The following is a 22,700-nucleotide window of genomic DNA, read 5'->3' on the forward strand; positions in this document are numbered from 1 at the left end:
GATATAAGCGCCCTTTTAATGTAACCATATGCTTAAGAAAGCCAGATTTAAGACTTTTAAAAACTACCATAGCATGAAATTAAGCCCGATTTTAAGACCAAAATAAAAAAGCAAAACTTAAAAACAAGTTTGTCCCCAGCTAATAAAAGTTCTGAAGTTTCTGGATGGGATACAAAACACCACTCAAGCAAATTAATTGTTAAGGGACATAAAGCCCACTGGTTATTAGTAAATCAGATAAATTGGATATTATAGTTCTGACCCTGTTTCTTGAGTAGACATGCAGTACAAACACAACTAATACAGAATCTGATATCTTATCGGCCCATAAAACATTAAGATAGTAGCATACCCCCATAAACAATCACTCTAAGACAGTCACCACCCTGAGGTTGCTTCATCATCAGGATTTGCAAATTTTCATTTGTGTTCAGTAACAGCCTTTAGGGCTCCAGACAGAAACTCACTGATGACGGTGGCGTTCTCCGGCCTGTTCAGAGAGCTGATGATGACGAAGCCGAAGCCCTCGTTCTCCTTGCGGTGAATGACCACATCACTGGTTTGCAGGGCGGATCCCTCTGGAGGAGAGGTGGCAGTCAGGACGGCGACCGCCGGAGGGCCCGAAGCCGAGGCCGCGTCGCTACGTGGGGAACTGTGTTGTGTCGACACAGAGCCGGGGCTGCGGCCATTCACAGGACACAGTTCACCTGCAGGAGAGGAGGGAAGAGAGAAGAAAGGATGAGTCAAAGCAGCAGCTCTTTACTGTAAAACATGACCAATTTACTCTCAGAGGAAATTCTTCTGAAAGCTTGTTTTAATAAAAGGCAGCTTTCGATGGGGCCACTGGAGAAATTCCAGTTCTGCAGCATTTACTGCATGCAACAGTGAACTTCTCTACCTGCCGCAGGGAGTCTGTCAAAGTCAAATTTAGCTTGCCTGTTTATCATTTGACAGGTATGACTCCTGTGTATGTGTGTGCCCTTGTCACTGCACTGCATTTAAAAAGACTCAAACCACAGAGCCTGCTGCAGTGCTTCAAACATACAAAAGATAGATCAAGTTTTATAATCGCTGCTGGCAATATATGATAATATATTTATATATAAAAAATGGAAATGTATCGCCCCCTGCCTAATATTTGTAATGGCCAGTCATCAAATGCCTCAAAAAGCTAGAAGTAAGTACATTTTCTCTCCTAAATATTAAGTGTTGAACGGACTACAAAACACAGTGGATGGTCATTGAACACTTCCTGCCTCATGTTGTTTACATGTCAATGAGCCAAAATGAACACAACAGCGTGTAACTGACAAATCTCCTACACATGTAAAACACAGTCTGTTTAAATTGTTGCATCAGTGAAACACATGCTAACTATAAACTGGTGTGTTATTGCTCTTATTGAACACATCTAGTTGAGGGTTTTATATGTATATGTCATATGTCTATATGACTGTAAACTGGTTAAAACTCACTGTTCCAACATTTTGAGAAAGAGCACAGATTTATAATATGGAAGAAATAACACTTGAGGCTCCAGAGGCAGAAATCCTTGAAACGGTGCAGCACTGCTATGTCATGTCATGAGGAAAACATGCCCCATAATCCTATTTTGGTTATTTTTGTTTTCCTTTTCTTTCGCTCATCATTTGTGGAAAGTACGCATTGTTATTGTTTGACTATTTGTATGTGGTCGGATTGTTCTGTACTAATAGTTTTGGAGCCGGTAATCAATTGGTTAAAAATAAATATATAAAAGCACCCACGCTTGCTTTTCTGCAACCCAGAGCGCACATTGTTTGTGGCACACAGAGTCAATACTGAAAATACAGAGAAATACTTAGTTCGACAGTAGTAGAGACACGTCTAATTTTCCAGAGCAGCAACATTGGCCATTTGCCATTAGTGCTTTGTTTTTAATGTTTTGACATTTTAGAGCTCTTCATCCTAATGTGTGGCTGTAAACTGAGCGCAAAGTACACACTGATCCTGCACACAGACTGTCAGCATGTGTGAACGGTCCAAGTTGTTGTTGTTTTTTTAATATGTTCCCAGTGAATTGTGCAGCATGTTCTCCAGTCTCGGTAAAGTGTGAAAGAAACAAACAAAACCAAAAAAGGAACAAAAATATAAAACATGTCCTCACCAGGCATTTGTACTCTCCTCCTCACAGTCAAGCTGACTTGACCGTTGCGAGCGGCGGCATGCATCAAGTCTATTACGTATTTGTGCGGTTTCCCAGCAACCACATTTTTATCCACAGAAATGAGCTCATCTCCAGGTCGAAGCCGCCCATCGCGCTCAGCGGGAGTGTTCTCTATTATAGCGCCAATAACAATCTGTTCAAAGACAATCAATATTAGCAGCATAGATGAAGGTGAAGAGGATGAAGCAGAGACACAGTGGACTCACTCAGTAAATCCTTTTATCCAGGTTGGAAACAATTTTCCACCTTTCTAATCATCTCCTGCCACATTCTGCTGTATCATAGTTTGCATGCTGTTTAACACGTGGACAAGTTAGCAAGGCGTTACTTCAGTATGGGAGGCACTGAGGAGTTAGGACAGTGTGAGAGAGCCAAGGAGTGCTGTGTGTGTGTGTGTGTGTGTGTGTGTGAGTGGAGCGTATGTTGGTCACATGTGTGTAACTGGATGAAGAGTGAGATGAGTTTAGGTGCAGGTCAGACGAGGTTGCTGTGTATGAGGTTAAATATGTGTGTGGTCCAGCCCGTCCCATACGAGCCTTGTCACGGGCGTCCGGACTCACAGCCTGCACGGCCTCGTCTCCGCCCAGGATGCGGAAGCCAAACCCGGTCTTCTCCCTCAGCAGGTGAACCTCCACCTCTTCATACTCTGGACCTGTGACACAGGTAAAGACATTAAAAGGTTGACTCTTTCAATAGTTTCAATTTAGCAACATGATGCTCAATCTCCCCGTGAACTGAGTTTCAGTACTCACGTCGACTCTCGTAGATCGCCCTCGACTTCTCGTAAAGGTCGTAGGGGTCAGGTTTGTTCAGATCGAAGCCCTCGGTGGAGTCAGGCACAGACGTGCGGTGCTGTGGCTGGTTTGGGAAGGGTGTGCCAGGCGGCAAAACTGGGCCTGACAGGTTTGCTTGTGGGCTTCCATGTGGGTCCCACTGGTCAGGCAACTACAAGGAAAACACATGATAAACAGATGTTTGATTTAAGATGTGGGGTCCTGTTTCACTCATGGTGCAACAAATAACCCAGGGCGCACTTAGACCATTTGCTATTTTCCTAATCTTAAAATTTGCTTCTTTATTTATTGTAATTTTGATGCCAAGTGCAAATGATGCAGTGCAAAGAAACTTTTTTTTCTATTTTGGTGGAAAAGAGAGAATAAACGTTCAAGAACCACACCTTTTTCTGGCACCATGGTCTCACAGGAATCCGTGAAATAGCCAGGGATTCGCTTAACTCAAAATCCGTGGAATAGCCACGGAATCACTAAAATTTCCGTGAAACTGACACGGATTTTGAGTTAAGCGAATCCGTGGCTATTTCACGGATTCCTGTGAGACCAGGTTCTTTTTCTGGCACCATGTCACTAAAAAGCAAACAAAGCACATGAAGCAAATAATAACAGAATAATGCTCAAATGTTAATAATAATCTTTTGCATCTTTTCTCTGCTACTTCATATTCACTTTAAATACCTAAAAACTACAGGCACAGTCAATACATTGTCCTTAATTTTATAAATTGCTTTACCAACACATTTATCTGGCACTGGCTTTCACGCATGAGGGGGAAATGGAACAGATTGTACTATCTGTGTATTCTTCATGCATTGGATTATAAACTCATTTCTGGATTCAAGTCAAGTACGCGGCCTACATACTACATGATATTTCATGGCTCTCTAATGACCAATACAAGTTGTATTGGTCATTAGAGAGCCATTAAATATTAAACATACACTTAGACAGCATTATTCAAATATATCAGCTTCAAACTATTCAAACATAATTGCAGCCAGCTGGCATATATGGAGGAAGAGATGGATCAGGGGGAGGAATTTCAAAAACGTATGTGATATTAAACAAAACTTTGCCGTGCATAGATGCATATCAGAGATCAGTTACATTGAAGATTATAGTAACAATTAATTTAATTGTTAACATTATTCCATGACTTTCCCAAAACATTCAAGGATTTTAGTAATTACATGACTTTTCCAGAATAATGGATAATGAGATTTTGATTTTGACTTTTTTTCAATACCACAAGAGGTACGAGGTCAGTCAGGTGCACTAAGTTATGTACATAGGAATTGTTGCACACAAAATGTTATAGTTTCATTCACATTCATATTTTTTATTATTTTTGTTCTTGAATCGGTTGTCAGACTTTACTAATCATGTATGTTTCCCATTTAGCCCAACACTCTTTTCCTTTTTCTTCTCAATGTTATAGATTACATAATATAAACACTGTTCCCAATCTCTAGCCACTGGTTCAGAGTCTTTAAGAATCCATTGTCTTCTAATTGCATTTTTGCTTGCTACAATGAGTATTTTAGTTAATATGTAGAGATTTAGAAATTAAATTTCTTTTCCACTGTGGTTAAAGCAGGAGCTTCAGTAAAACAGCCTGCATATTTCTTTAAATTAATATAAATAATTGATCCATTAGTATCTGTGTGTTCATGCCTACTGCTGTGCACTATTAACATCAACATTTTCGGAAGAAGTGTCTCTCACCTACCACTTTAACACTTTGTGCTGCTGCACATACATGAACCAAATAAAATATTGTTGTTGCCTGTGCGATGAAAATAGGGCCGTCATTCAGAACCACTTATTGTCATTTATTGCCTAATTTCTGTTACTTTCTCCCACTCGTTTTTAAAACTGCATGCATGTGCTTATGTTTTTTTTTTAAACATTACATTCCCTCCAGACATATTTTAAAACTGAACCAAAATGTGTGTCTCATATGATTTTCCACAGAGAAGTGCAATTAAAGCTGAAACATCAAAGTGAAGTAACAATAAGCAGAACACACTTTGGAAGAGACCATAATATTTGAAATGCTTGGAAACTCTTACTGTGGGATCGGCACTTGGGGAAACTTGCATGTTTTTCTGTTGGCCTCTCATTGATTGATTGATTAACTTCATTATCTCAAAGGGAAATTGACTGTGTGTGTTGCAGTGTGGGTTAAATACACATAAAAAACAAGTTTACAGGTTACATGATAGGCACACAATGTGGGCAACAGCACATGTGTTACTGGTCATGCAGGCAGGTGAAAAAAACCACAGCAACAGCTTAAACACTGACTGCAAAAGAATGTGTAGAAAAACAACAAAGCAATAATAAAGAGCAGCAGCTGTGGTGCAAATAAGACTACTAAGAATTCAAAGTGGACACTGAAGTCTGGTCACAACAGCAAACAAATTATATCAGCTTTCATTAAAACACTGCAGTCGGGTAGAATGAAATACTGTAATGCTAAAGATTAACTTTGACAAATGAAGCCTTCATGTTTTGTACCGAAATCTAAAAGACTGAAGGGCTTCTTTTTACTATGTAAACTAAGGCTAAATTGGAGAGGGAACTCAACAGAAATTACAACGGAAGAATAGTTTAGTATGTGCAAATCACAACACAATGCTAAGTTCAAGAATGCGGAGAGAGTTTGGATGGAAAAATCTCACCTGCAACTTCATTACACCTAAAATAAAGAGTAAACAGACTGTTTCCAAACAATCATGTTGGCGGATGTGTGGGAATAGAGAAACAAACCACACACACAAGAATGTAATAAAATATTTGGGTTATGTAACACCTAAGCAATGCAAAGTTTGGGAATATAAATGATTGTGTGACTGGTAATCATTGATAAATAACCATTAATGTATTATTGATTAAAAGCAAGAATGCAAAAACAAAAAAAGACTGAATCCTCTACTATACAACAATGGTCATATATTATAAGAAAGATTTGTGAATGGTTGATTTATGACATGGTGGAAAATGCTTATGGAGACTGATGGACACTTAATCATGCCTTTTTTGTTTCTGTTTCTCATTTAGTTTGTCTTGTTTTTGTTTTCTTATTCTATTCTGCTAGATAAAAGTAAAAGTCAGAAATTTCATCTTATGATACACGATGCACGATTCTTTTGTTTGTTTGCACAAACATTAAATAAACATGTAATGGAAGTTTTAATGAAAGCTTCAGTTTCACGTTTAAAGTGATGAAATATCTCAATCAAAGTTGTTTTCATATGATATTAACAATTAATCAAAGAGAAGACAAAACAAAACAACAAATCCAAGACTAGATATGTGCAGAGCATAATCTCAGGTAGCCTTGATGGAAAATAATCATCAGACTTAAACAATGATTAAAAAAAAGTATTATCATATTAGTTGTGTCTGTCATATTTAGTTAAAAGTTTTGCTTCTAAATTACACAATAAATAAAATGAGCTATTCGCCAGAGGCAAATATGATAAATTAAAATCAATATTCACAATTTAAACTTAAATGACAGAAGATTCATTATGTCTGAATACTCTGCCTGATACCATGAATGAGTGCTGATTGTATAAGCAGTAGCAGCTGCAGTACAAGTATAAATCTGGAGAGCTTTTCCAGCTGGTGAGGTGCGAGATCTGATGTGATCAAACCAAAAAGCAGGTCACGACAGACCGGCTCATTTCACAATAAAGCAAAAGCCAAACACCTCTGAGGCAACACAGCCCTGATGACAAACGCTGATCCGGCACGCTTCAATCTTACCTCTCTGCTTCAACAAACAAATCTGGTTTAGAAATACACAAATATCCCTGCCTCTCTCTCTCTCTCTCTCTCTCTCTCTCTCGCTCTCTCTCTGTCTTTTTTAATTTTAAACACACACACACACACACACACACACACTCACGCACACACACACACACACACACAAGCAGAAAGACATTTGATTCAATCATCGTACCTGTTTGGAGGCCTTCCACGGAGAGATGTGGCCTGAGGAAGGAAGAGAAAACACAGTTTACAGACAGCAGACTTGAATAATCTGTCGGATTCTCACTAAACAAAAAAATACTGAACAATTACAACTACAGAGACAAAAAACAACTACAATGGAACCTATGTGCAAAGGTTTTTTTAAAGAATATGTGAAAAAAAAATCCCAATTTGCTGATTTCATATTCCTCTGTTTTGACTTTGTTTGTGTAACTCTTCCTAAACGGGTTTGGTTGTTGCATTTGTTTTCAACATAATTACATCATTGGCTGTAGGCAAAAGCACAGACCCCCACTCCCCCTGATACACACACGCACGCACGCACACACGCACGCACGCACACACACACACACACACACACACACACACACACACACACACACAGTTTTCTCTGCAAGTCATATTTTATCTGCATGTAGGAAGCAGGGAGCACTCTACATCGCAACTGCGATCTCATCAACACAGCTCCCCTGTGACTTCACCGAATCAAAGACATACAGCACGTTTATGCTGCTGAGACCCAAATACATACATTTACACACAGGCGGATTATATGCAGTTGCTGCTTTGTATAAACATTCAGTTTGAATCTCTACACATGTGGACAGAAACACATAAGCACACTAAACTCCTGCAGCATCGCTGATGAAGCCTCTAACAGATGTGGGCGACTGCAAAATATTCTTCAGAGAATCCTGATATATTTAATATTTATCCAATTTATGAGCTTTCCTGAGAAATGTCAGAGAGCACTGGATGAAATATATTTATGGAATTACTCTCCAACTACATTCGCCTGCTTTTAAGATACGTGAGATGAAGGCCAGAGCACTTAGCAGCAGAGCAGATTGGCAGAACTTTCTATCAAAATCAGCGGGCGAGCGGAGATTTGAGGGAAATGAAATACAACAGATTACTGCCGGTCCACGTAAGACAAAATGAAAATTGAAATGCATAAATTTCTACCATTCCCTGGACTTTTATCTTCTGTTTTCCCACATTTCCCAACCAAAGCTCTCGTCCATCCTTCCAAACAAAGCATCATTTCTGCGTGGAAATCTTTCCCATGTTGAAAATAAATGCCCCCGCTATGTCTTTGAGCGTGGAGGAGGACATAAGAATATGAGGGGGGAAAAAACACCCTCCCTGTACATGAATGGAGGTTTGATGAGAACTGTCCATGGTGCTGAAATTCTGCGGCACAGTGGCAGCAGCAGAGGGACGACTCTGTGGGAGGTGGGGACTAATAACCATGTTCTGCGGGGAATACAGGCCTTTAGGGAGGCCTTTAAGGAATTCTAATAACTAATTCTCAGGAAACTTTCCTTTATGACCCACTGAAGGAAATGAATATGAGCTACAGGGCAATTGTCCACTCATATTAAAGAGAAGCGTTCTCCTCACTGAGGCATTTAAGCGTAATTTAAATGCTAATACAATTCACCGGCATATGTGCCGGACCCGTATGAATGTGGATGAATTACAAATGAATGATTGGGAGAGACGCTTCACGTGGTTTCTCTCCGGAGTCAGTGGTCAGGCAGTCTGGCAGGCAGGCCTCACAGACTAGCCTGCTGGGTTCTGGATGGCCTTCAGATCAGCCTGATTGGCTTGTGCAGCCTGACACCCTTTTTTTTTCACAGCTATGATCTGCATCCTCATTGGTGCTGCAAAATGTCTCTAGTCTGTGGTTGGCTCTGCTTCAAACTGGGATGTCAGGGGACGGAGCTGTGAACACGACCAGAGCTCAGTGGAATTCTGGCAGAGTGCCCACGCTACAGCAGTCAGACACAGAGACAAACACAAACACACACACACACACAGTCACACATGCAGCGAAAGTCTAACACCCTGTCTGTTATACACAAAGCACTGATGCTCGCCGTCTCACATCTGAAATCCTGTGTGCAGGCTAAATTCCATTGATGTTCTGCACAGAAATCCTGCATTTGTAAACACAAACATGCTTAAACATTCCTGACGTTTTTGCACATCTGAGTCACTGTAAAGGACCTTGTCCTTTCTTTCACCCTGCAGCGAGGAGAGCGACACACAGAGAGTCAGAGAGGTTCCTGGTGTGTCAGGCTGATAGTCCCTGTGGGGCCGTTGTCTTGAGTTGTTTGATAGAAACTGGTGAGGTCGGAGGAGATGGCATTTTTGGGGGAAGGGAGGTAATTTGGCACATTCAGCTTGGCTTAAGGATTTCTACTGCAAGCTGTGTGTAAACTTGAATACAGATCTGTTTATGTACTGTGATGATACATTAATCTGTGGGGGCAATCTCACTTGTATAATGAATTGCAGCATCCCTTTTAAATGGCGTATCTGACAGAGAAACATGAGAGTATGTTTTTGCAGAGGTTAGCCACCAGGTGGCAGATGCTGGCTCTGCATGGTCATAAGATGCACGACTGCTCAGCACCACAACATTTGATCCCAGCTGCTCACGTACACATGCATTCATGCTGATGTGCAGTCACACAGTTCACAGGGTTTGTCTCTTTCTGCTGAAAACACACAAGTCCTTTCTGCACATCACAGACTGTTTAGGATTTATTAGCTTCTATGTAATCAACTCAATGAGTATAATTCACTGAACATACAGTACCAAATCAATTCACTAGGATGAGGTAGCAGTTCATCAATACATCTCCAATAATGTCCAATAATGTGCTGTAGACAGCAGGACCAAAATCAGCAAACAACCAGCACTTCTTCCATCAGATCGTCTGATGCATCAGGATCACTAAGTGCTAATGCCTTGATGATTGTTTTTCTGGTCTGTAATAATAATTCCTGTCACACTTTAATAATTAAACCTGAGATGCATATGAGACTGATTGTTTTCATCTCTAATTAAATACAAAAGAGAGAACATCTATAATTTCTCTTCATTGTTCTGTTATTGTCTCAGAAACAATGCAAATGAACTCCTGGCCATTTATCTCTAGACAAATGACAGACTTAATGACCAAATGAGCTTGAAAATGCAAAGTTGATGGGTGGCACATCAAATGCAAACACTGAACTTATGAACTTTGTCTCTTTAAATGGCCAGAGGACAGGCTTTCCTTTTTTGACTCCGTTAACTTTCCTCCAGGCTGTTGAACAGTGCTGCTCAGTTAATCATTGTGGTGTGTGTGTGTGTGTGTGTGTGTGTGTGTGTGTGTGTGTGTGTCAGATGGCCAAGGGCTCAGTGGCATAGGCAGCCCCGGGTAATTATCAAGTCAAATTTTGACCCTGTGACCAGAACACCTTTTAGAGAATCAGTGCAAGAGCGCATGTCAGACAAATAAAGCTTTCACTGTGCAATTTAATTTCCTCGCAGGTGGTCCCACTTGTAGAAAATAGCACAAGAGGGGACACACTCCATGTCATTCTGGGAATATCACAAGAACTCTGCACTTTAAACTTGCCCACTATGAACTCCTCTCTCTTTCCTTTTTTCTGCTACATTAGAACTCCATTTTGACTTATTTTCTCAGACTGAGGGCATGTGGTCATCTCATGTTTTTCCCTTCAAGAGGAAAGTACAATGATGAGCGTCTGCAGGAAATGGATGGTGGTGTAGAGCAGCTCATTACAGTGCAGAGCTTTTTACGGGGATTTAACACGCAAAGGGTATTGTAGGACAACAATCGCCTTGTCTACATACACAGACAGCCAACAATAAAATCAGTCAAAATGTAATGTGTGCTTAAAATATAAGTGGGTGGAGGAAGAAATATTGTGCTGTTGTGAGAAAAATCCCGGAAGAATAGTTTTCATGACGGACACTCAGACAGGGTAGTGGGTGGTCACACACACATAAATCATAGTTGATCACTGAATCAAGTAGAGCGGCACTGAACAGTTAAAAGCTTTATTCATAACGTTGAAATTTAAATTTAAAATTTGAGCATTTGAATGCTGTGCAACTTTTTCTGTGTTTATTCATTTTGTTTTATCACAGTTTTTGTGCAGAGTTGCAGATAAAGATTAGGCCACACTAATATTATTTTTATGCTATTTGTACAAGTGGATTCCAGTGGTGGCTGCATAGGATTGTTTCTGACTTGCGTGATCCAAACATTTCTAATAACTCCAAAGAATAATAACATCTTAAAGACAAAATATATATATATATATAAAAAAGATCCAATAATGTACATCATATGTATCTAACAAAATATTCTGCTTAAATTCATATTAAAAAACAACATTTTCACTGTGGTCAGAAAACTGTTTGCTCTTCCACTTCCACTTATATTAACATGGCTGTCTAACAGCAATCTAACAGCACTATAGATTACACCTATATAACCACAATAACCAAAAATCTATTTTGGCTTTAACACTATTATCATAAACTCCTTAAGTTGGATTTGTTTGAAATATTTTCTTTTTTTTGCTTTAGAGTAATTATAAATCATAAATAAATTATAGACCTTATAAATCATCATAACGGATATTCAAAGTTTAATTGAAAAACCTCAATAGACACTCGGCACAGCTCATACTAGAATCATTTCTATTTTCTCTTTGTTACAACTGTTCTTAGCCCAGCATCTTTTTAAAATGTCATTCATGAATCCAGAATAAGTCAAAAAGGCTGTTGTATAATCGAAACACACTCATTTCAGAGTGTGTGGAGTACAGGTGGCCAAACAGCATCATGCCAACCAGTTCAGCTTATTTGCCAGCTAGAAGACATTCTCTACAGTCATTCCTGTCCAAAGCACATTACAGTAAAATAACTGCGTTTATTTTGAAGATGAGTGGCCCCAGTGGGAATGAAACCTCTTCCCCACAGCAGTGTTGTTGCCATCTCTACCCACAACACCTAACATTGAGAGCTTCTGATTTGCTGCATCTTACAACACTTTAATGTGTTGCTCCAGTTTATTCCAGTGTAAAACATAGATGACACGTTGGTGATGAAGCCACATTTAGAAAACACTGACAACACTTACTGTGACATCTTCTCAGGCTGATCATTAATAATTGTGTGCATGAGTTATTACACATGAAACAAAATACTGTTTTTAATTTAATTTCTATGCTTCTTCTAGTATCTAATAAAATGTCCAGTGACTGTTTGCTCCTGCAATGATCTCATTTCCCCAAGGGGAACATTTAAGCACGCCGAAGTCATTGGTCTGTGAAATAATCCTCAATTATTACACTTTTTTCAGGAAAACTTTGTTATTTAAAAAAATAAAAAATCTTCTAGCTTCTAAACTATTTAATAGTCCAAAAATAAAACCTCATCTGGAGACTTGAATAAAATCCAAGTAAGAGGCCACTGTGATTTGAATGTGTTCAAAAATAGAACGAATCTCAAAATTATCATAATCAAAATCTCTTTTGCTCTCTCAGCTCTCACTGTCAACTCTACTTGACTCCTCTCTTGCAGAGCTGCAGCTGCGGGTTGAAGATGCACAGTAACATGATATTTGTGCATCTCTATCAGAAGGCAGCTTATATTTAGCCGGGCAGTTGCTCTAACACTGGACCTTTTTATGTTTTTGCTAATATTATCTTTGTCTTTGAAAGGATCCAAAATGCCACTTGTGATTTGACACTAATTGTACTGTAATCATTATTGCCACTACTGCGGACATAAATAGATTAAAGATATTATTAAAGTGTCTTGAGAAAGTAAACCAAATTAATAGACGTTCTATGCAACTGTTAACTTTCATTTACTATAAATACATACTATGTCTTGATTATGTGGCATAAATTGTGTTTTCTACAAGTGTCTTTCTAGTCCTTGTTGATGAAGGAGTGAATCCGAAGCATATAAACTAAAAACCAAGCAGGTAAACAGAAAAGAAACAGGTCCGTCTCTCACCTGTTCCTCCTCTCTGTATGAGGAGAGTCGCTTCGGCTCCCACAGGACACTCTTTGAGCATCTCCACCACTCGTCCGTGTCCGGCTGCAGCCACTGGCTGCTGGTTCACCTCCAGGATCAGGTCTCCCTCTATCAGCCCCGACGCTCCCTGTGAGCCCGGCTCCAGCACCTGCACCACAACAACATCAGACAATCCAATCCACTTTATTTATATAGCACAATTTTAGCAAACACAAGGTTTCCAAAGTGCTGCACAAACAATAAATACATAACACAATACAAAGAGATGCAGTAAACAATAGAACAGTAAGATGCAATAAGATAAAATAAATTAAAAATGGGATAAAAATAAATAAAATAAAATGTAAAATGTACTGCCCGCACAAAATAAAATATGCATGAATACAATAAAAACAAAAAATCATAAAATCAACATAAAATCAACACTCTACGTGGTGTTAAAAGCCAACGAGAAGAGGTGGGTTTTAAGAAGAGATTTAAAATGAGACAGTGAGGAGGCCTGTCTGATGTGCAGCGGCAATTCATTCCAAAGTTTTGGAGCTGCAATGGCAAAAGCTCGTTCCCCTCTGAGCTTCAGCCTAGCTCTTGGCACTCTCAGGAGAAGCTGGTCAGCTGACCTGAGAGAGCGGGTAGGAGAGTAGGGGTGCAGCAGCTCAGAGAAGTAAGGAGGAGCAAGACCATTTAAAGCTTTAAAAGCAAATCAAATAATTTTAAAATGAATCCTAAAATGAACGGGCAGCCAGTGCAGTGAAGCTAAAACAGGCGAAATCTGCATCACACACAATTTGACTCGCTGCAATTTGATATTGTTGGTACCTTACGAGTAACACATTGAGACAACACTTCTATTGTCTATAAATAATAAACTTGGATGAGAATAAAAAGACATAAATCTGCATTTTATTTATTTTTTTGTATTAAGGGAATTGTACATTGTCCTCTTAATGCAACAAAAATCATCAGTCATCTGTTGTTGGTCCTTAAAATAATATCTATCTAAAAATCTACTTTCCAAAACCAAGGTGTACATAACCAGCTGCACCATTTTGACTTTGTAAGAAATTGACATTTAGATTGCTATAAAAAAGCTTTAAAAAATGCAGAAGGAATGAGTTCAGTTCCGTAACTTCACGGGCAGTTCAAAGAATAATACGCCTTTGATGATTTTTTAACACTTTTTTGGGGGGCTTTTCTTTACTTTGATAGTACCGCTAGGATTGATAAGAAAGGGGGCAGAGGGAACAACATGCAGCAACACCGCGTCAATATGGGGCTCACTCTCCCCGGGTGAGTTACGCAGGATGCCCAAGTCTTGAATGCTGAACATAAAACAAATTACTTGTTCAGACAGATGTTTTGTTTTTCGTAGCACAGATGTTTCACTGTACAAATACGACAGGGATGACAAATAGCATCTGTCACATCTCATCTTCTCTAATTTATCTATTGCTTACAGCAAAGTAATCAGGTTGGGGTTTTATATTCGGGACAGTCTAGTCTTTCAATCATTCATCACTATGTTAGTCGATAGAAAATCCTTCACTGGCTGAGCTCACTTTGTTCTTCTTATTACCTCAGTCTCTTTGTACTTGGTGGCATTGACTGAATTAAATTTACCTTGACCTGCTGTTTTAACTCAAGTTTAATGTGTAACTCAACTCGATCACCGAGTTTAGCTGACTACTGAGATTTCACTCTTCAAAGGACACATTTACTTCTTAAGACATGGACGGTTAAATACACATAAAACAAGGCTGGGAAATATCACAATATTTTGGACCAAATACCTCGATATAGATACTGCAACAATATTACAGGGTAGACTACGTATTGGTGCTCTCACAAAATATTTTACAAAATGAGATAATTGATAAAAAAATTATCAGTATTATGGATTTAATGACTAAGTGGCTAAAGGCAAATAATAGAACAGCTAGAGAAGTGTAGTAAACTCAGAAACTTACATCAAAGACAACACTAATGCCAGATTTCAATGTTACGATAGCCTAAGAATAACAGAAAAAAATCCCGTAAAATTATCTCACCTGCCACACATTCAAGTGTGCAGAGAGCTTTTCCTAATATTACGGCTCTTTTTCTTAAGGAAGCTCAGATCTTTGACATCTGTAGTAAGATGCTGCAGATGTTTTATCAGTCTGTGGTGGTAGTGTGTTGTTTTATGCTGCAGTCTGCTGGGGAGGCAGCATCAAACACAGAGATGCAAGGCGGCTGGACAGACTGGCCTAAAGAGCTGGTTCTGTGGTTGGAGCCAGGTTGGACACACTGGAGGAGGTGGTGGAGAGATGACCTGTCAAGATGTTCGAGTCCATCCTGAAATACCCAGATCATCCACTACACAAAACCTTAATGGACCAAAAAAACAGCAGTGGACGGCTCCTCTCTCTCTGTTGCAGGACGGAGAGATTCAAAAGATCCTTCGCTCCTACAGCCATCAGGCTGTCTCATTCTAACAGACCTAACAGATTTACTGAATTACTCCTCAGGGATAAATAAAGTTATATTGAATTTGAATTTGAATTGAATATCCAAAATTTAAGATGATACCTATCTCATATCACAATATTAACATACGTACAGCCATAACATTAAATATAATAAAGGCTTTAATTTCTGGATTATTTATGGTTTACTAAGTGATTGAAGAGATGTACAGATGTTCATGATACATCACCTGTTTTACTCGCTGACCAGTGGGACTGTCTGCAATGGTGAACCCAAATCCCTCCGACCCTTTCACCATTGTGACCGTCAGAAGCTCCGCCCCCTGTGCTGTTGCGCCAGCCACCCCTGCAGTCCCCGAGGAGGCCATGGACACGTTGTCGTCATGAGGCGTGAGCGCTGATGCTGAACCAGGTGTGGTGGGCGGCAGGGAGGAGCCGTCCAGATGTGTGTCCCCGGGGTGAGAAGCCCCGGCCTGGGACAGAGCCTGCGGAGGCAGCTGGGAGCTCAGCGACAGATACTCCAGGTAAGGGTCGTAGCTGCCGCGGCCATTCACCACCAGGGGGCGGTGCTCCAGGCCGATGGGGGTCAGGGAGGCGCTCGCTGCCGCATTTGGGTCCTCGGGGTCAAAGGGCAGAGGATAGCCTCGGCAGAGCACCAGGGTCACGCTCTGACCGATCGGCACGGACTGGAAAAGCTTGACCACGTCGGCGTGTGTGGTGCCAAGCACACAGATGTCATTAATGTAGACGATGACGTCACCTGAGGAGGAGACAGGAAAACCACAACGGATCAGTGGCACTGACACCTCAGTATGTTACATATTACCCAGACCATGTGATCGGGTGTCAGTGATTCATGTGTAAACATACTGAGCTGCAAAAACACAACTTGTCACCGTCTGTCAAATCTCAGCGGTATCAGGACACGCTGTAGCAAAACAGAAGAAGCACTCTGTCCCTCTCAAGTGTCACACAGGGATATAATATCAGTTCACTGTTACTGCAGGCAATCTACAAGTGCATGTGTGAGACAGTGAGGTGAGAGAGAGACAGGGGCACTGTCTAGATGTGTCTCTGTGAATATGACAACCATCTGGTGCACTCTGGCTTTTTACAGAGACTTTAACAATGAAAATCTCAAATATTTACAATTTTGACTCTTGGTACATGCATGATGCATTATGATGTTGCATATGATGTTAAGGCAACACATTCTCACTTCCAACTCTTCAGATAGCAACTTTGGTCGTACATGAGGTAGAAAATGGCACATCTAGATATGGAAGTTTATTCAGAGGGTAATTTAAGATATTGACTTTTGGTTTCATGTGGGACACAAACCGGTCTCCCGTAGTCGTCCTGCCAACTCTAAACGGACCTTTGTTTATATCACATTAGTTGCTCTGACCATCATATAACAACATGGTAGATTTACATTGGCAAATTGAAAGTAAAGTCTGGTGCATGTCCTGCAGATGTTAAAGGGTGCCTTGTCTGTCTGTATATGACACCGAGGGGCACTGATAAAGTATCAGTATCCAACGAGTTGTGTGAGAGCGGGCTGGTTAAGCTGGTGACCAAAATGCAAATATACATAAATGTTTATGAGACTTTTTTTGAAAGAAAACTTGTCTTCGTCAGGTGAGACGCGACCCTGCTGGCAGTGCCTGCGCAATCAAATTTCCTCACAAAATTTTATATCCGTGTTCACCTTACGGGGTGAGTCAATGACATTTTTCCTGCAAACCTATAACAACGAGGTGAAACAATTTCACAAATGCGACAGTAGATACTCTGTCATCTCTGCTGTAGTTTGAACGTGCGGAAAGTTATGGATTTTGGCTTTAAAGTCACAGCCCCATGACAAATGCAGCTGCCTCAAATCCTCTATTTCACACTTCTGGAAGCTCTCTCTGTCACACATGCAGACACGCACACTCCTGTGAGCATGCACACACACACACACACACACACACACACACACACACACACACACACACACACACACACACACACACACACACACACACACGCCATACATGTCACATGCACAATCATACACAATCCCTAAGAGCTCAAATAGGCCAGCTAATCTCAGCTAGGGAGTGTCTGTGTGTGACTCTGTGACCGTGTGCATGCGTGAGTGTGAATGTGTGCGCGCATGCATGTGTGTGAGCAGTTCTGGCAATGTCACAGAGCGGAAAGGAGAAAGTTGGAGAGAGAGAAATCAGAACAGAGAGAGAGGAAAGGGCTGACAGACCAGGATAGAGGGATGAAGAGAGAAAAACTAGGGAGGTAGAAAGAGAAAGGGGATGAAAATATACTGAGGCTGAAAGCAGAGGAGAAGTGTCAGATGACATGGTTAGATAAGGAAGCATAATAAAGAGTAAGCCAGAGAGACAAAGAGAGAAATGGAGATAAAATAGAAAGAGATGGATTCCAGATAAAAGAGAAACTGATAGGCAGAGGGAGAGACATAAAAGCAGAGAGCAGGAGCTGAGAGTAGGAAGGAGGATTCCCAGCTCTGAATTGAGCTCTAAATGAGCAGTTTAGGCACCAACCGTGCTAGGCGTGGGGCCAGCTCACAGGTTCAGAGCAGAGCCACATGAAGTTCCCTCTCTGTGCCTATGACTGTAGCCCACTGTGACTTTTACTGTACTACCAAACAAAGGTTTGTGTCTGTAGCTTAAAAAAAAATCGATTCTTGTAACCTCGAAGATCCTGAGAATCGACCTTTGCTTTTTAGGTATTTTCTTCTTGCAAACTGATGCTTTCTTTCAAAACAACATTAAATGAGCAGGTAGGGATTTGGGATCTACTCAAGGATACTGCCAATAAAAACACACTGGTTGTCCACATATAGCAGGCTTTTTAATACCATGAACACTGGCGCTAGTGGGGGATATTGCACCTGCATTGCTGCTGTAAATGCTGAAATGAATCTCCTAATGGAAGTAGGTGTTGTGTGGGTCAGTTACAGCCAATCAAATCAGTTCCTCTCATTCCCATTAAAAGCAGAACGTTACAGTGCACTCACAGAGGACAGAGAGTGTGCTGAGAGGAAACTGAAGTCCTTGTCTGGGACACACAGTGCTACAGGCACAAATATAGGGCACCCCAAATACGCCATCAGGGGCCAACAATATCCCATTTTAAGATGAATTGATATTTCTGGGGACATAGAAACACTGAGTTATTCATATCAGCTTCAACATTTTTTGATGTATTAGTGACATTTTGTCCACACTACTGATACAATTTATTTATTATACAAATTTTTTTTCATCAACTGTGCTTGGGGTGTATTTGTCAAAAATGAAAATCATTGAACTAAAGAAACAATGCGGGCAGCAAAAATGGACCATAAGGACGACAAAGAGAAGCATAGGCCTTAATAAAGCAGGGACATGAGCTATTTATTGTGTTTAGTGTTTCGCCTCCTTTTGTGTGTTTCCTATTCGCATCAATATGTGTCCATCACCTGGCAGGTAAATGTTTAAGAGTAGCCTGTACTGTCCAAATTTGGTAATGCTGAAGCTGCACAAACAATCATGGACAACAACTGTCAATCAAGCAAAATATACTTGATATTAGGACTGTGCAGCATGTCCATTAATTCTGTTTAAACCTGATATTTCTGCACAGCTGCATATAAAGATTAAGCAAAGCTAATATAAGTATGACAGTATTTGTAGAATTAGATTCCAGTGGTGGCTCTTTGGATGGTTTTGGACTCATGTGATCTACTTCCATAGATGTAATCATTTCTAAAATTCACAACATGTTTTTATTAAATTAAATATTCTGCTTACTTTTTTATGTTTAGCTTTTCACAAACAACATACGGAAAATATAGGGATGCATGATATATATATCAATACAGAAAAATAATTTGTCTGACAAAGAGGGGAATTTATATTATTCTGAAAATGGTCTGTAAAAGCCAAAATATGTAAGGGACATTTTTCCATGTACTTTCCTAGAAAATTAAAAAAAAACCCGAAAGAAACATTGTTTTTGTTGTATTAAAAATAGTTATGTGAGTGAGATTAGGTCAGAGATATGGAATATTAAATAATTTTGTTGTTTTATTTTAGCCTTTCTTACACTCCGGTGTGAATAAACTACAGATTAAAAACTTTTTAAAATACAAAAATGTACCCCCATATAATGAATGCTAAGAAATATTCAGAGTTTGCAGAGGCAAAATTATACTAAAGTACCAAATTTACTGGCTATTGGCACTTGACTGAGCTCCCTTGGCCTTTAAGGTATGAGACAGAAATGACCCAATAGGCAGGTAAAAACCTGCTTGAATGAAATTGAAACTCTGCCAGCAAACGGTCTCTGTGCTTGATCTGCGTTGGCAGGAAATGAAGGTTCATAATGTTGAGGTGTCAGAATAATGAGGCTGAGCTTAAGCATTTCTATAAACACAGTATTACGGTATCAGCGGTGACAGCAGTGACAGCTTGCAGTTTGTTTAAACCTCTCAGTATTTCTCAAAACGTCAAAATCCTGCGTTGGTAAACATAATTACCTGTGTCCATCTTTCCGTCCTGGGCTGCGGGTCCGTCTGGTATTACACTCTTCACCTGAAGGAACTCGTCGGGCTCGTCGCCTCCGATGATCGTGAATCCGAACCCCATGTTGCTCTTCTGCAGAGCTGTTGACAGGAAGTTCCCCTTCAGCTGGGTGGGGTCTCTCGTGAACAAGGGCTTCTCTGAAGGCACAGAAGGTTTTACAGGATATTTCAGATATGCTTGATAATTTGAAACCATGTATTTTTGGTTTGTCCCATCATATTTGGCTGAAATTAAAGTATGACTTGACCTTTTCACTACATTCCTTTCTGAACACAAAAGCAGTATTAAAAACGCGGTCTTCACTCAGATGAAGCCGTACATTATGTACTGGTCTAGTACGTCCTCATACTCAGATTAGCCCAATAGAGGCCTCAGGGCGAGCATGTTCTCTGTCCCCCGCACTGCCAGCAATCTCCATTCGACCCTGTACATTGTGACATTGTGCATCTGCCCCGTCAAATACTCATGAAACTGCCCATTCTATGAGATGAGTAAAGAAAAAAAATGCACAATGTTCGATATTAAAAAAAACCTGAACAACATAGTGAATTAGCTTGGTGAATGGGTTTTGGGGGCCCTTGATGGCCTGAAGGCCACATGTATTTTGTGCGGTCCTTGCATTTTCATGTTTGTGCAGCTCTGTGAGTATGTCAGCATGTTTTGACATGAGCACTGCACGTACAGTACTGTTGTACTTCACGTGTACCTCTGTATATAGTGGGCAGTGGTAAAGCGGAGAGTCCCTGGCTCTGCATCTGCCTCTGCTGCTCCAGGCGTCTCTTGGCTTCCAGGACTGGGTTCTCAAACTGAGTCCTTCGATTGATATGACTGAAAGTACAATGCATGATAACAGATAATGGGAACGGATCATTCAAGCTTCAAGGTAGAAATACCAATTCCACAATGCAGTTCTGTCTTTACCAAAGTAAACAGATATCTTGAGTAAAAAGTGCCTTTCAGTATGTTATATTATTAATGCATTTAAACTCTGTTGAGCAATATTTTTGACTCACCTTGAGTCAAACCCGTCCCTGTTGGGAGAAACGGTTGTTAGTCCTGCTGATTCCACTGAGAATCAACAGTCCAGCTCTACAGCTCTCTGTCCAAAATTCATTGTTGATTGTTTTGGTGCATACCGTTATGTTATCATGGGTCCCTTTAGCTCTCAACTTCTACCTGTGGGTAGCTGCTCAGGCTCACATAAGCCCTGTAAGCTAGTATAGAGAAACTTGCAGTGACAGTGAAGAGTTTTAAACATCTTCTAAGCTTAAACTTTCAGAAAAAAACATATATTTTCCCTCTTACCTGTTGTGCTAATTATCAATGTAGATTTTTTGCCGTGAGTGTTAGAGTGTTAATGTTGTGGTGGGTCCAGAAGGTGTCAGATCTAACCATTAGGTCATAGGTTATAAAAAAAATACATCTAACTTTACTTTTCAGCTCCCATTACAGCTAAGTTTGTTTGAACTATAACAAAGTTAAATGTACTTCCAAATTAAACAGCACCTAGATACCAAGACAGTATATTTTTAATGCAACACATAAAATAATTTTGACCAGGTGAGCATGTTTTTATTAGCACTTTTATCATCTCTTGATATTCCATACAGACGAAACTCAAGTTAAATGAGCAGTAAGACATAAAAAAGAAATGAGAATTTACTCATTTATAATTCATAACAAGGCGTTGTAAACCATAAAATTGCATTTCTTGTTTTACTACAGAGCAGCTGAGTTAACCCAAGTCAGCAGGGAGACTTACTCTACATAGTAGCTGCCGTAGATGGGGTCATCTATCTTCTCCCAGCCATAGGGCAGCTCTGAGAGGATGGAGAAAACAGACGGGGGAAATGAAGTCAGTTTATGCTGAGAGCAGGGGAACGAATGTAGACACTAAATTGAACCACTGAGGGGAGACAACATGAATCTCAGGGCTCACAGCTAGACGCTCCCAAAGTGCTCTTTTAATAGACAGACAACACTTCGATCTGCAGCGGTGGCTTCTTCATGGAGACACGAATCACAACAAAGACATCAATACAAAGCAGGGCGGGAGGAAAAGAACATTTAAATCGTCTGACACATCTCATCCCGCCTTTTCTTTCTTTCAGCCTCTCCCTTTTGTCGTGTGCACAAATCCTTCAAGGCCCAATACCTTCACCATAATACTTGATGTTTGTCTCTTCTTTTCTTTCACCCACCCACTCGTTTTGCCTTGGATGCCATCCAAGGCTGTGTGTTAATTGTCTCCTCCTCTGGTTCTCTGTTCCCTCCTCACTTTACCCGTCCCTTTGCTGATTTAGCTCCCCTCTCTCTCCATCGTAAAAGATCTGGGTCAAGGCACTGCTGAGATTCTAGTACTCTGTGCCCTGATCCTCTAACTTTTCACTGACACTTACGCACCATATAACATAAAATATTCTATGAATGCTCGATTATGACAAAAAAAATCCTAATTTCAATTATTGTGATCAATACTGAGATCATGGTTATTTATCACACTGACATATTAATGCATTTATTTAACTAAAAGAAAACCCTAAAAAACAAGTATTTAACAGTAGATATTTTTGAAATTTAAATATAATTTAACTGAACGCTTAAAAAAAAATATATATATATATATATATATGTAAACACTGAAATAAATTATATAAATATAACAAATTCAAATAAATAAATATAATATAATAATATAAAATATTTTTGAAACGTGCACGAAAAAATAATAATTTATTGAATATGCAGTATTTTAGCAATATATCAAAATAAATTAGACAAAATTTGATCAAA

At 39.9% G+C, this 22,700-nt stretch overlaps 1 protein-coding gene across 1 annotated transcript in view; it reads right to left on the reverse strand.

The window, feature by feature from the left end:
* Positions 1-22,700, reverse strand: part of LOC131973906 (membrane-associated guanylate kinase, WW and PDZ domain-containing protein 2-like) — a 93,146-nt gene that overhangs the window by 8,123 nt on the left and 62,323 nt on the right. The window contains exons 7-16 of the mRNA XM_059336034.1: positions 21,670-21,727; positions 20,614-20,735; positions 19,862-20,044; positions 15,552-16,081; positions 12,839-13,007; positions 6,971-7,002; positions 2,959-3,151; positions 2,743-2,858; positions 2,147-2,339; positions 468-707 (exon numbers count right to left, since the gene is read on the reverse strand). Of these exons, the coding sequence (XP_059192017.1) occupies positions 468-707; positions 2,147-2,339; positions 2,743-2,858; positions 2,959-3,151; positions 6,971-7,002; positions 12,839-13,007; positions 15,552-16,081; positions 19,862-20,044; positions 20,614-20,735; positions 21,670-21,727 (1,836 nt within the window). The remainder of the gene's footprint in view (positions 1-467; positions 708-2,146; positions 2,340-2,742; positions 2,859-2,958; positions 3,152-6,970; positions 7,003-12,838; positions 13,008-15,551; positions 16,082-19,861; positions 20,045-20,613; positions 20,736-21,669; positions 21,728-22,700) is intronic.

Source organism: Centropristis striata, chromosome 6 (assembly GCF_030273125.1).
Source record: "Centropristis striata isolate RG_2023a ecotype Rhode Island chromosome 6, C.striata_1.0, whole genome shotgun sequence".
Lineage (NCBI taxonomy): Eukaryota > Metazoa > Chordata > Actinopteri > Perciformes > Serranidae > Centropristis > Centropristis striata.